At 40.4% G+C, this 15,207-nt stretch overlaps 1 protein-coding gene across 1 annotated transcript in view; it reads right to left on the bottom strand.

Moving 5' to 3' along the window:
* ALDH1L2 (aldehyde dehydrogenase 1 family member L2) overlaps nt 1-10,536 on the bottom strand; it is a 33,665-nt gene extending 23,129 nt beyond the window's left edge. Inside the window, exons 1-3 of the mRNA XM_075050817.1 lie at nt 10,414-10,536; nt 4,652-4,793; nt 2,204-2,438 (exon numbers count right to left, since the gene is read on the bottom strand). Coding sequence (XP_074906918.1) covers nt 2,204-2,438; nt 4,652-4,793; nt 10,414-10,464 — 428 coding nt within the window. The 5' untranslated portion in view covers nt 10,465-10,536. The remainder of the gene's footprint in view (nt 1-2,203; nt 2,439-4,651; nt 4,794-10,413) is intronic.
* Between the last annotated feature and the right edge of the window lie 4,671 nt (nt 10,537-15,207).

The following is a 15,207-nucleotide window of genomic DNA, read 5'->3' as shown; positions in this document are numbered from 1 at the left end:
AATCAGAGTAGGATAATGAGAAGTAAAATAAAATCTTAGAACATCTTCCCCCCCACCCCTCCCTCTTTCCTGGGCTCAACTCTCCTCCCCAGCAGCGCAGGGGGACGGGGAATGGGGGTTGGGGTCAGTTCATCACACCTTGTCTCTGCCGCTCCTTCCTCCTCAGGGGGAGGGCTCCTCACACTCTTCCCTTGCTCCTGTCTGCAGGGGTTTCTCTCACATTCCAATCTCCTCCCCCACGGCAGGTTCCCCTTCTTAAATATGTTATCCCAGGGGTGCTACCACCGTCGCTGATTGTGGTTGGCCTTGGCCAGAGGCGGGTCTGACTCGGAGCCAGGGAAGCTTCTAGCATCTTCTTACAGGAGCCCCCCCTGCAGCCCCTCCCCTGCTACCAAAACCCCACCACATAAACCCAATACACTCCTTCATTAAGTCAAATTCCACTACCTGATCTCTTTGCTGGCTGCCCCCTAACTTTTGATTAAGAATGAGCAATAGTTCCTTATTTACCTTCCCATGTCTTTCATGGCTTAATACACTGCTAGGATACATATTTCTTTCCCAAAGACCTCTTTTCCCATCTGAAGACTCCTAGATTTGTCTCCTGCCATGTGGAAGCTGTTCTATATCTTTGACTATCTTTCTTAGCCTTTTCTGAAGCATTTCTAGTTCCTTCATGTTCTGACTGAGATGCAGACAGTATTTAAGATCCTTCCATGGTCTGTTTTCTGAGTAACAACAATTAACCTAAATGTTATTATTGCTTACATATAGTCAGGTTTTTTCCCCCTTATGTGCATTACCTTATGTTTTTTAACTTTTAATTTGACCTCTCATTTTCTTAATCTCACTTTCACATTATCACATTTACCCATTTGTGTAGAAAGTGTATTCTTTATTACAGATTGAAATCAGAGTGACTGGTCTAAAGTTTCATGGCTTTCCCTTTCAGCCCTTTTAAAACTGGTATTGCTTTTGCTGTTTTCCAGTCTCCTGCACCATCACAGTCTGAAGGAATAGAAACACTGTAGGCTGTCCCAAACCTGCAGAAACTTTGAAAGTCCCCTGGTCCTGAGAAGAGATTTTTATTCATTCATCAGTTTATCTAAAATCTCTTCTACTCACAGTTCAGCTCAAGAGAATTGTTCTGACTTATTCTACGCAAAGAAGGCCATGGTAGTAATATCTTAAGCTCCTCCATCCTGAATACCAATACAGATTTCCTACTATGGTGTTCTCTTTGATAAGCACCTTTTTAAAATTAAACACCTATATCACCCTACATACCTCCCACCTTTAATGTATTTGGGAAAATTGTTATTATTCAATTTTATGCCTTTAAAAGTTGGTTCTTTATTTCTTTTCTGGACTGCTTTGCTCTCATTTTTCACCTGATTTGCCAGAGTTTTTCCCCACTTGGACACAACTACCACTTTTTGAAGGATTTCCTTATGTCTCTAATAGTCTCTTTTACTCCTCTGTTTAAATACTTCAGCTTAGCATTTTTTCCATTAAGGATTAAAAATAACAAACAAACCAAAGCAAAATATGCTGTTGTTTTGAATCTACAACACTGTGTCTTTAGATAATCACCATGCTGCCTATAAGATTCTTTTAAAATTGTTTCTTCATATTTAGACAATTTCTTATTGAATTTAAACACTGTGATAATGGCATTTCTGTTGTCACAAGAATGCTAGATCTGAGTCTACTGTGGTCATTATTGCAGCGTAGTTCTTTCACAGTAACATTTTGAATCTAGCCTTGTGCATTGCTCAGGAGGACAGCAAGATAAAGTTTTATTCTTGTGGATTCTATTCTCTCTCTCTCTTCCCTTCTGTGAAATCTTAGGCTCTGCAGCAAGCCCTGTTGTGACAGTTATTTAGTGTTTGTGGAGGATGAGCTACGAGAGCAGTGTCCTGCCTATGAAAACTCCAGATGGTCGATTTGCCTGTGTGAGTAAAATATATGAATGTACAGATCACACCACTGATCTTCCCAGAATAACAGCTGCACTTGCATTGGAAATCATAACGAATCTTAGGTATGAAGTGCAGTTCATGAACCAAATACTCAGCTGCTTCAGAGAAGTTCCTTCAGAGCAGTTGCAAGTCAACAGAACTGTGCCAGCGTTTACATTAGTAGTGGGTACAGACCAACATCATAACGTGACATACATATAGTTTTGATGCATAAAACTCACCAGTTGATTGCAGAAGCTCCTCGGTGGCGTGGTAGGATGGATGGATGGTAAATAATTGAGCCATGTTTTGGGCAGTCAATAACATCCATGGGGATGAACTGTGTACAGAATGGAAGGACATTTAGCTCTGCTCCAACCGATTTGTAAGCTGCAACTACTTCCTGGATAGGCTTGCCTTTAGCTCTCCATCTGGGGAACTTAAAAACAGGAGTGCCATCCTTCTCTGCTGCCAGTGCTGAGGGGAAAGAACAATTTTTTTTTTTTTAATCCGCATTTTGTGTTAAAAATTCAAACTGAAATCAGAGAGATATTGCATGACGACCCCAGCAGATCAAGCATATGATTACAGAATGCCCTTCGTACTGTTCTGTATGCTGTTTAAAAACCTTGGCGTTTGGATATATTTTATTAATTCTGTCTTTGATTCTCATTCCTACAGCTGATGTCATTCTCAACTTTAAGTTCACTCTTACAACTTGGCTAATAAGTACCAATGAAAGCAGAAAAGAGTGATGAATGTTATTGACTATTTAACAGTGACACTTCATTTCTTTTCTGTTCATTACATTTGCCTGCAACTGGTTTCATTTAGCAGAACTTAATTTTCCACTTCAGCAATTTGTATGTGAATATGACTACGTACAAGTAAGATTCACTCATGTCAGCATTTTGTCACATTGCCATGTGGTACAAATAATTACAGATGCTAATGGCCTTCAGTAATTTCTTCAAAATACTGTTTACTGATGCTTTCTGGATATACTTTTGGAATATACTTTCTGGATATACTTTCTGGAAAAAACAACTGCACTAATTGCAGAGAGAATTTTTAAGTGTTTGATAAATTCCATTGTGCAACCACTTAATAACTCATCACAGAGAGTAGGATAGTAGAGTCAAAATCTACATCTGTTGAGTTGTATGTGTAATAGGAAGAAAAGGGAAAACAAGAAGAGGTATGGAAAATTCACCTAATTTAATTTATATTTCTAAACACATTTTCATACTTTCCTTTCTCTTTTTCACTTCTGAAATTGGAACTTGAGTTTGAGCTGATGCATTTTTAGCCTATTAACTTAGGTCTTAAATACTTACTTAAATATCATTCCATAGAAGTTAGTGTGTACTTCAATTGTCTTTAGAAACAAAAATTGTAGCTGTCTGAGGATACAGAAACATGAGCAAATTTCACTTGAGACTTAAGCTTTTTGAGTCATCTGGAAGTAAAAAGCAACAAAGTATCCAGCAATTTCCTTTTTTTTCATTAGGAGAGCAATAAACTAATTCTATGGTTTAGTTACAATAAATATATGATAGAAATCAGTGGAAGATTTACTTAGTTACATCTGCTCAGGTAATAACTGTACAACAACAGTTTATATAATGTAACCAAGTATTATGGTATGCTTCCAGAGCTGGATAGTCGAATTGTCTTTTTCTAAACTAATAGTTACCTCCTCTAATTCTTCCAAAGTGTGATTAAATCTTTTAATGACGTAGAGTTACAGAATGTAATAAACTTGAGAACTATATGCTAGTTTGGGAGTGCCATAGCCCAGGTAAGCAAAAATTATGTTTGATTCTTCCCTCGTAAGAATTTTGTGAAAACATGTCAGGACCAAAAAAAAAAAAAAAAAAAGAGAGAGAGACTTGAGACAGCTCATGGAATGTAGTTTTAAAGTTTTAATTTCAGATTATCCATAAAGGTACATTCCATTCTGGCACTTCTTTCTATTTGCTAATCATATTAACTCACTGTTTTTATGCCACTGAAAAAAAAAAGTTACAATTCAGATGATTCCAAAGTAGCTTCTTTGTCACACTGGGCTCTGTTCTATGCGTACAATTCTGAATACCTGTCAGGCAACAACTCTTTCTTTAGGAAGTCTAGAAAACCCTTATGCATCTTGACAGTGGAAAAAGGGAGAGCAAAGCCTCCTCTAACCTTTTCAACGGGTTTTCAATAGTCCAGGTGGAAGAGAAATAGGCTCTGCAGGTACAATGCTGCATGCAAGCTTGTTAGAAAGGGCAGAACACCAGGGATAAACAGTCTTGGCTCCATGCCTTGAGTGTCCCGGACAGCGCAGTGAAACAGGTGACAATTTGTGCTCGAGTACAGGCTGAGCAGCTATTTGCTTTAAGATGCAGACCTAGTTCAGGATAATTACCTCTAGGATGTACATTCAAATAAGGTACCTAGATCAATTTATTTTTCAAATATCTTAATGTATGGCCCGGTATGGTTAGAAAAGATTTAAATACTGACTAACTGACAAGGTTAAACTGGTTCTGGGACTTGTGTTTGTCAAAGCATCGTTCTTACGCTGAATCCAGTGTAATAAAGGCAATATATGCAAGTCATTCCCATATAGATACCACCTTCTCACGAAAAGGCAAGTTTGTTATGTCTGCCTGTAATTTTAACATTTGGATTAAAGTTACACTTACCCAAAGGATCGGCTTGTCCATTCTTGTCAGGCACTGTGAATACTCCCACAACTTTATGACCCTCTTTTCTCAGCTTGTTATAAACTTCTTGTCCAAAAATACTTTGACCTATAAGGGCTAGCTTTAGCTTATGTTGATAAGCCTGGTAAAAAGAATTAAAACAAACCATGTTCTAGGATGCAAATAAAATATGTTGTTGCTTACATTTCTCTCTTGCTCTTTCTTGATCAATTTCATTTTGATTTAAAATGGAATAGTCTCTCTGCCCAAATCACCTTTGAAGGAATAATAGTAAATTTTTTTATATTAATGACAGGCAATGTACAATTCAGACATGCTTACATTGTTCGTGCCAAGTTAAAGGTAGTGATGACCCATTTGATCCTTCTACAGGGAAATACTGCTACATGTGATGTTCCCTTGCTGGACTTCCACTGCCTTCTGCGTTTGCATCCCAGTACACTGGACATGTGCTTTTAAGCTTCTTCAGACTGAGTAGGTGCAAATAACTCCCCCAACTTTTTATTTTTAGGATAATTAGAATCACCACACTACTATGCTACCAGGATATCATGTACTGCTATGTTATTCAAGTGCTTGCACCCTGAGAAAACGACTAATTCCTTCAGAGTCCCTTTAGATTTAGGGGACAGCTATGCTCCCCTCCCTCTCCCACCCTACCTCTGGTCCCTCCCCTCTAATACCTCCTTTATCCCAGAACTGGTATTCCTGTAGCTGCATGAACTGGATTAGGGTACTGAGCTGGGGAGGCACTGACCTGACAAAATGTGGCTTATTCTTAACTGGGTCTATTCACTGATCTAGTTCATTGCACTGCCATGTGTCCTAACACAGGTCCAGCTGGGGAGCAGGAATGAGTATGCAAGTACTGGCAGAAGGGTGGAACTGTCCCTATAACCATTGTCTTTGCATTTTTCACCAGCTTCTGGAAACTGAAAACTGGAAAGCTTTGAAAAACAAACGGAGTAGCAGACCTCATTATGAAGGAAACGTCCACACGGAATAAACAGAAAACTTAACCTTCCTCAAAGCTGAATTTTGTAGAAATTATTCTTAGACTCAAACTATAAAGACCCCTCCTTTTAGGAGGTCTGAATGAAAGGTAGAAGATAAATCCACATACTCCCCACCTTTATTCTTAACTTCATCTTTCCAACTGGACTTTGTCTTCCATTTTTTCTGAATCACCCATTAGATGCCCTAAGCTCAGAATGATAAAGAGGAATCAAAGCACTGTCTGAATATCTTAACCACTGGCATTTGTTCTGTACATTGGCACTTGTATGTTTTTCTCCTCCCTCCTCTTTTCCCTTTCTTATGGTGCTGGGACATGAGGATACCTTGACTAAGTGGGTTGTTGATTGGATACCAAATGGTCTGGACTGCCCATCAGATCATATGACAAATTCTAAAACAAAGAGAAATGTCCTGAAAAATAGGTTAGCCAAAACCACAATCCATTTCATTGCAATTCATTTTACAGCTGAAATATTATGGATCTATTTTGCTGTTTTCAAGTGACATCTTAGTTGTGCAGTTGGCCTTAAAAAAGGGAGTTATGAATTGGTACGTTCCATTACAGGAATACTGAGGTGTGCTTTTTATCTTTTATATAAAACAGCAGGAGATAACTATTTGTCCAGAGACAATATCTTCCCTCAGAACAAAACTGCATAGTAAAACTGTCCCTGTATTACAGCATTAGTTAGCACTAGTGCAACTGCAGTAGTAACAAGTAGTAAGATGCAAAGGTGGACATAACTCCGGCTCTTTCAAAATCAGATTGTTATAGTTGGCGGGTAAAAAATGTCTGTGAGACTGGTGATGACAATATTACTAACAAATGCTGCACTGCTGGCAGTAATGCCTAAAATATGTTCACTATTTTCTTCTTAATAAGACAAGACCTTGTTCTGAATTACAATAAGCACAATTTATCCTTGCAATCCTTATCTAGCAAGGCCCAGTGGATGCAGGTAGACCTCATTACCAGTGCTTTATGACTGATATGTTTGTTTTCACAGCCGAAATGTTGCTGCATTATAAAAAGTAATCATCAGATTTTCCTAATTATTTTAACTAAAGCAGGCAAGATGGAGAAAGATTAACCTGCTGGATCACTGAACATGTTTAGCATGGTATGAAATCCTTTGATTTCTGTACTGTGCTAATTTACAGTGGTAGCCCAACTGTACATTGAAGAAACATTAAAGATAATCCAGATGAGAGTTACTTACTCTACTTTTGTCCTTTGTTAACATCTCTCAGTAAGAACATGACTGGAAGGGATCTTCTTAGCTAACAAATCTAGTCCACTGCCATCACAAGCAATCATGTCATATGATTGCTTTTACAAATTTACCCAATCTCCTTTTAAAAGTACTTTTAAAGTACTCACTGCTGTACTCTGTTGCTTTTCTGATACTTGGCCAATCTTCTCGTAATTCTGAGTCTGAATTTATCACCACTTTAAGAGCTACTTTTCCTCCACTTATTCACAAAGTGTTAATAACATATGCATCCTCTATTCCTAAACTTAACTTTTAGTTCATGTTTCCCTGTGAATAAATCCAATTCTCATATCACATGGAACTGTATACCAGTCCCAGTTCCAAATCATGAACAGTTGCTGTAAATCAACATAGTTTCAGTAAAGCTACACGTGCTTAAGTTGCACTAGTTGTGGAACTGAGTCAACAAATGGTGAGAAGCAGAGAACACAGTCCCCAAACAAACAAAAAAATAAGACTGGTAAAACTGAGAAGATTGCAGACTGGCTAAGTCCAATTTCTTCATTATAGCGCACAAAAAGATTAGCCTGGCAGCAAATCAGCTCTGCTGTCTCAGACTTACAGAAAGTTACTCAAATGGGGACTGATTTCAATTGCAAGATGGATCTGGTAATTGTGCTATGTGCTGTGATTCTTGAGTTACTTCTCCAATGAATGGTACATGTGTATTGTGTGATTTCTATGAACATCTGGCTTAGATGTGGCAATTTGCTTGTAGCACATTAACACATACACTGCCATCAGCAGAAAGCAGGAGCCAAACCCATAAGTCAGCCATGCAAAGGATTTCTACTGAGTAAAAAAAAAAGAAAAGAAATCCCATATGTGGAGGGGTTTGCATGACCAGACCACAAATTCAGTCCTTCAATTTTGTTTTATTTGAAAAATTACAGTTGAGCAACTGCATGAGATCTTATAGCCACCCTGTATCTTCTCTGGGAAATTCTCCTGAACATAAAAATGATAACTCAAGATGAGTTAGACCTCTGAAAGTGGGAAATCCTTTTAGAAGATTTTAATGTGGACATAACACCCAATTAAAATGGAAAGTTCTATAAGATTACACAGAAACGAAAAACAATTTGGTGTTTTCTTTCTTACAGAAATGGCGCATTTTGGCCAGCGTACCATCACTAGCATTCATCAAGAAGCTGTAGAAAGGAAGCTCATTAAAGAACACCGAAACAATTTTGCTGTTGAATAAAGTGCTAGATGGATACTGGATCATTACCACTAACATATGCAAAGATTAAACTTTTTATTTCTGTCCGTGATGTTAAGAGGTTATATTAGACTTCTTTTGTAGTTGCCTGGCTGACTATGGATGTATAACATTCATTAACAGATGCAAGGGAAGGTTAATGGTCATGTAGTATCAGAGTAGATTTTTTGCTGTACTTTTGTAAGATTACCCAATTCCTAGTTATGGCAAACAGTGCAGTTCAGGTGGCTTAGAGAGATCTGGCCTTTCTTTTATGACTAAGCATAGGATAATGCAGTTATTAAGACAGTGCTACAAAAAGATAAGAATTTAGAAAGTTGGTGTTCACTCTACTGTAATTCTGTTGTTTTCATTGTCTGAACTTTTAATTTCTTCTTTAACCTTCTATTTTGCTTATATTATAATGCAGATTAATATTAATTCAGTTTCCCTGACTCAAGTGCTCCCAATTTGGATGAAGAAAATAAGATAAAGAGCATAAAACCTAAGAACTGCTTGTACAAGCAGTCTTATCTTGAATGCTCAACTTGTCTGAAAGTCCACTTTTACCTCACCACCTCAATATGAAAGCACAGATTTAAATTTAATGTCCCTATTTAAAAATTCTATCCATACCACCTGTTGATCCCATACTGGACTTTATTTTACAATGGCTTATTAAAAGGTATACAGTATTTTAATGTTTGCTTCTGTTCTGATTCTTTTCTTCCTCCAAAACACCTAAGCAAAAATAAAACTAATAAATAGAACTAAGCACTGCGTAAAGAAGCAGCCTGACAAATGCTGTTAACTATCTTGTCAAGTTCTAGTTCCTAAAAATGGAAGACAAGTCCAAGAGCTACATTTCTTCTCGCAGAAGAGTCTAACTTTACAAAACCTATATGTAGGAGAATTTATTTCATAGATAAAAATAATTTTCTGTTACTGCCTCTTTTGTATGTGTGTCCAACGTTCAATTGGTTATCAGTTTCTAATCAAATTTCTCGAAGGCTAACATTTAGTAACTGCTACTCTGCTTATGAAGCTTACTCTCAAAAAGATTACAGCATTTTACTTCTCCTGTGAATAAGAATTCAGTGAAGCTAGTAAATATTTTAATGCTAGATCTTTGTTTAAATGAATGTAGAATTATGCGTTCTTTGAAAAGCAGTACTGCAACTTTATTTCTACAGAGGATCCCCCTACATGTGCTAAATTCCAGTGCCTCCAAATAGAAACCTATCGTAGAGCCTCCCCTCCCATCTACACAGCTACGGGCAATGCGTTCTCACCAGTCATTCATTCTCATTTTTTGGCATTGCTGAGTGCATTTCCAAAAAGCTTGTGTTAAATCTCTTTATTCTAACGCCTTCCATGTAGATACCTTCAGAGGACTGCCGTCCTCACGCTAAACTGAGCAGTCAAACATGAAACAAAGAAGAGTCTCTAGGAAAGAAAAAATCTCCCACCCTCATTCAGCTTGCCAGACCTACACATCTGGACAATTTGGACTGGGCAACGCTTTCAGGGAGCTTGCAGGAGTTCTGCAGTCTATATATTTAACAGGACATAAAGAATGGCTTGGAACAACTGCGCAGAGCTGTAAAATCTAAACCATGGGGTGCAGAGGAATTTAGGCCATCAACTTCAACCCCGAGCAAGGAACTGGCGATGAGAAGGTCACAAACTAAACACTCTTCCTAGGCCAAAGTGTGGGGCTTCTCTCCGGCAGTGGGAACCGGCATGGTCCTACCTAACTAGAAGGCAACCTTCAGCTCCTCACAGGGCAAATCCAGCGTGAGGGAGGCAGCGAACGGCCACACTTACATTGTTCTCGACACACGGTTACTGGGGATTATCACAGCATCGCTGGTGCCTGCTCCCTGCAGCTTCCAGTCACATCCCTGCAAGACGCAGCGCCCAGATGATGGCTGCGATCCCGCCCGCAGACCAGCCGGGCAGGATGCTGCTTCTGCACCCAAACCAAGCCCTCCTCCGAACCCTCCTGACCTTCCCGTGCCTGTACGCTCTTGATCAAAACCCCGGCAGAGACAATACGCATCACATCCTGAAAAATGCCCCCTCCCGCCACTTCCCTCTCCTTGCTCGGCCCCGGGTTGCCCTCCGACCGGAGAGGCACGCCGAGGAGCAGCAGCCGCCGTTCTCTCCCGGGCACGGCACGGCACGGCACGGCACGGCACGGCACGGCGGGGGCCCGCGTCCCCCGCTGCCCGCCCCACACGACTCACCGCGGCCGTCGTGCAGATCGTTCGTAGCAGCCGCGGGGTTGTCCGCAGCATCTTGCGGAACGCCGCCGGTTCCCCCGGCTCCCTCGGCCGCCCGGCGAAAACCGAGCCGGCACCGCGGCCGCGGCGGACCGCCTCGTCTGATGCAACCCGCGCCGATGCCGCTGGCGCCCCGCCAGCGCATGCATCCGCGGCCGCGGCGGCGCGCCCCCGCCCGGGCCCGCGGGGACCGGCGCGGCGGCTGGAGGGGAGAAGCCCCGCACCTGCCGCTCCCGCTGCCGCCGCGTCCCCCCGCCCCCTTGGCGGCTGCACGGCGGGACCGGGACCGGGACCGGGACCGGACCCCCCCGGCTCTCCCCACCCCCGCTGCTGCCCGGGGGGGCCCCGAGGGCAGGGACTAGCCGGGGGGGGGGGTGGTGGTGTGAGGGGCTCCCGGCACACGAAGACACGAGCCACGGCTACCCGAGCGGGATTTCGTGGTCCGCGGCGCGCCCGGTGCGCCCAGCGCTCCCCTGCCGCGGGGGTCGCTACGGCCCCCGGCCGTTTACAGCCTCGGAGGCGGCAGGGCCGATCGTCTCCAGCTTTGTCCCCTCTACCGAGGCTGTCGGCGAGACACTCATGTGAATCTGCTGCGACAGTCAAAAGATCACGTAGATTAATTTGTCGTTTATTGCGTGCCAAAAATGCCGGTAATGAGGTTAAAAAACATTAATGACTTTCTGGAAATCCGTATCGCCAACATCACCAGGTATTTTTAAAGCTGCTCTTTCTACCTAATTAAAAAAAAAAATCTTTTAGCATTTGAGTTCATCTATTAACATAAAGGTTTCAACTTCACTGTTTTTCTAAAGTCACAACAAGAGGTATGGAGAAGATCTTGCAAATACAAATTCAAAGTGCTAAAAAAAATCAGAAGGCAAATGAAAATGATCCCAAAGCGGGTATGAATAGCAAACCCCGAAGTAGATAGCATGGCAGTAGTATAAGCATCATTGCAAACTGGGTCAGGCTTAAACCCCTGCAACACTTAAAGTACAAGGGTGGGTAAAAGGCTGAAATACACTGTGTTCCTGTGGAGAAAACAAGAAAGGAAAGAATGGAGAAGTTGGTCATCATATGGCGGACTTGTGAACCGCATCAGAGAGGTCAGGAAGCAAGACTTAACGCCAAATTTATGACCTGCAGACATCCTGCTACAGTAGAAAACACAGTAGGCAAAGTCTCGCCTAGCACTTGCAAACAGCTGTGTCTCACTGATTTTTTTGATCCTTTCCTGCAAAGAAGTGCAGCAGTAATCCCCAGGGTTTAATTCCAAGGCCTCCACCCTCTTCTGGGTACTTCAAATGCTTGGCTATACCTGCAAGAAGAGCACTGCTGTGGAACTGCTGCTCCCCCCCTGTTCAGGGGACACGGGAAGGAGAGGCGTTTTCCAATTGTGCCAGTCCCAAAGTAAGTCAGGTTGGCACAACTCAATTCCCCCATGGAGTAAAGTTACACAAGAGCTTGCATTATGAGTCTCATAACGTAATTCATTCCCTGATTACTTTAGGGAATCCCACATTACTCCTGTGTAGCAAAACTATATCCTGCCCTTTACTTTTACTGCCCTAAGTGTAGGTAGCATGGAGTGGAATCAACAGAAATTATAATTAAAACTTTAATTAAAATAAACCACTGGACTTTGCTTTTGCAATGAAAATCCAACACAGAAAATCACCAGTCAGTTCCTACGATTTCCTCTCCATGGGGTGAAAAACCTAGGGGAGTACTTGGCCCACTTCAGTGAAGATTCTTCTCATGATGCCGTCATTTGGAGTATGTGGTGATTTATTAGATTATGGAATAGAGAATTAGTGAGTTTCTTTGCTCTGAGACAGTAAAACACAAACTCGTAGAATTCATCAAAAAGTCCCATTAGCGAGGGGGGACAATATGTTTATACAAGTGGTTCCTTCTCTAATACCTCCAGTACTATGGGTTTAAAAAGAACGGTGTACAGTAATTCCAGATTTTTATTAAGAAAGCTAAAATGTTTTGCTTTGTAGCTTATTTTTGAAATAGTATATATTCTATTGTTACTGGCTACTTCTATGGGTATGCGGCCTCATATCTTGTAATTACCTTACATAAAATCTACCAAATTTCATTGTTAAAAGTGTTTCTTTACTCCCTCTTTAAACTGTACAATAAAAACATTAAAACTCATAATTTTGTTGGACTAAAATGCATCATTTAACTACTACAGGTACTGTTGGTCTGAAATGCCTGCTCTTAATCTTCATTTTGGATTTGCAGTTTCTTTAAGAAAGATTAATAAATGCACACTTTGATAGGTCATGTTGTAGTGATACAGTGACTATATGCACGCAAGCACAAGACAGTCATGCAACTGACGAAAACCACTACATGCTCAATAAAAAGTGTAGACATCTAGTCCTTACTAAAGGAACTATTTCACTACCTCAGACAGTAGGAGGAATCAGTGTATGTATAGTCTTCCTATGACTTGACGGAAGTTGCACAAATTCCATACAATAGAGGGCAAACAACTTCTACTATAAAAGCTGGCATCAAAATGGTCCTATACTGCAGTCTGGAACTGGATTCAAGCATTGCTGAAGTTCATGAAACTCCAAATCCTGGTTCGTGATCCAAACTCCTATTCAACTAGAACACCACTCATTTGGCATTTAACTATCGATGCACAGGCTTACGGCAAAATACCTGGTTTTCCCAGGTAAGCAATTTGTAATTACTTCTGGCTCTATTCATTACACACACACAACATAGACAATAAAACAATGCATGTGTAAAGCACGAAGGTTTTAATTAGTTGGCATACCTTCAACTCCAAAACACAACTCCAAACCTATTAAGACAATAATACATCTCCATTTACTTCACAGACTACTAAAATGTTAGGTGACAAAAGGGAAAGATCACAAGAGAAGGTGTCCGTTGTCAGCAGAATCACGGCACAAAAAGAGCTGGGGAGTAAGATGTGGGCTTTACTTTAGATTTCACAGTAATGAGAGGGGCAGGGAGACGAACAGGGATAAGGGTGTGCTAAATCACATGCAAGGATGGCATCTGCATACCATCAGCTTCTTCCTTATGATTAGAGTGATGAACTCATATGCACAGGTTTTAACAAACACTTAACAAATCGGCTATTCAGAATTTCAAGGATCAGTGTAAACATTTACAGTCAATTCAAATTGTATGGTTTTTGTCATTCAGAAAATTATTAGGCTGACCTGTCTGAGAATGAGCAATAGGTCTTGTGTGACATAGTAAACTCTAACATCAGTGTCAAATATTATAATGGTTACAATGCACTCCTCCAGGCTTTTTGGTGTTTGGAAAAAGTGACACCAAGTATTCCCTACTGATTTCTGTACCCCAGTCAGAAAAGTACCTTGCAAATTATCGAAGTTTCTTGTTAATCTGGGGAGAAATCCTAGCTCCAGTGATATCAGTGTACATTTATGCAATTGGTTTGGAGCACATTTTATACATTAAGTTTTCTCTCTCTATTTTTTTCTTCCAGTTCTGGTCCTTGTTTCTTAAAGCCAAAGTTTAGCTTTGAAAAAACCTGCAATTATCCATAATAAGCTTTCCAGCATGGGCTTCCCCCCTTCTGTTCCCTAATTTTCCAGAGATGTATGTCAGCAAGTCACAAAACCAGATAGGGGATATGTATACAAAAAGCATTCAGGAGCTAAACATGCTTGTTCAATAGCCTGCTCACAAAGCAAAATGTGTTTGTATGTGCAGAAATGTACAGAACAAATGTAAGACCTAATCCACCTGAATATTATAAATCCTTGTTGATTTCTGTGAAGCAGAAGTTACCCAGTGTCTTTGGAGATATCATCAAGACTTGGCAAGATCATTGGGGAAGGCTGTGTTCCACAGGACACAGAGTACGTGCATATACCGAAGTGCTTGGGAAACTGCTCAGAATCTTCCAGGATTTGCTTTCTTTTGAAAATCATGTCCTGGCATTCAGTAATCAACTAAACTAGCTCTGCATAAGCTTTTTGTCATTGGAAATCAGCCTTGATGCAGGTTTTCATGATGAATAAAGATTTGGTCATAGTTCAGATTCAAATTCCTCAGGAGTACTTTAGAGTTCACCCAGTTTTAAAGACTGAGTAATTAAAAAAAAAAAAAAAAAGTAAGGCTTTGTACTGGTTATTTCCTAACTATGTTAATTGCATGACAGGTTTCAACTCAAATTTTATACAGCAGAAACTTTTCATGTTTTTCCACTTGTTGAAGCAAGATTTAATGGGAAAGTTATTTCTTGTTTTATCTCTGCAACATTTATATTTAAAACTTGCTTTTCTTCTTCTTTTTTTCACTGGGTCTTAACTTCATTTCAGACCAGATACCCACATGATAGTAAGGCTTTCACAATCTACTGATACTGATTTTCTGCCATCTAGACAACCATTTAAAGCTTCATGCTTGACATTTCATTTTTTCCAAGCGTAACCGAAAGGAGGCATATATTTGATGAGGAAAGGGAATTATTTTACCAATTTAACCAGTAGAAAGAATTATCATGTGCAGATGCCTTACTCATATGCATAAATGGAAGTCTCTCAAATTCCATACAATAGAATAGAAACTACTTCTGCAAAAATTGGCGTTATCTTTGTGGAACAGAGTTGCAAAGAGCAAATCTCAGATAGTAAATCCTTTCTGGGAATCCTGCCACAAAAACTTTCAGCAAGAACTTCATTTTATTTAAAATATTCAGAGAGCTGAGCATTAAATGTCCACAGACAA

Source organism: Buteo buteo, chromosome 19, assembly GCF_964188355.1.
Source record: "Buteo buteo chromosome 19, bButBut1.hap1.1, whole genome shotgun sequence".
Classification (NCBI taxonomy): Eukaryota; Metazoa; Chordata; class Aves; order Accipitriformes; family Accipitridae; genus Buteo; species Buteo buteo.
This window is presented reverse-complemented; position numbering and strand designations above follow the sequence as displayed.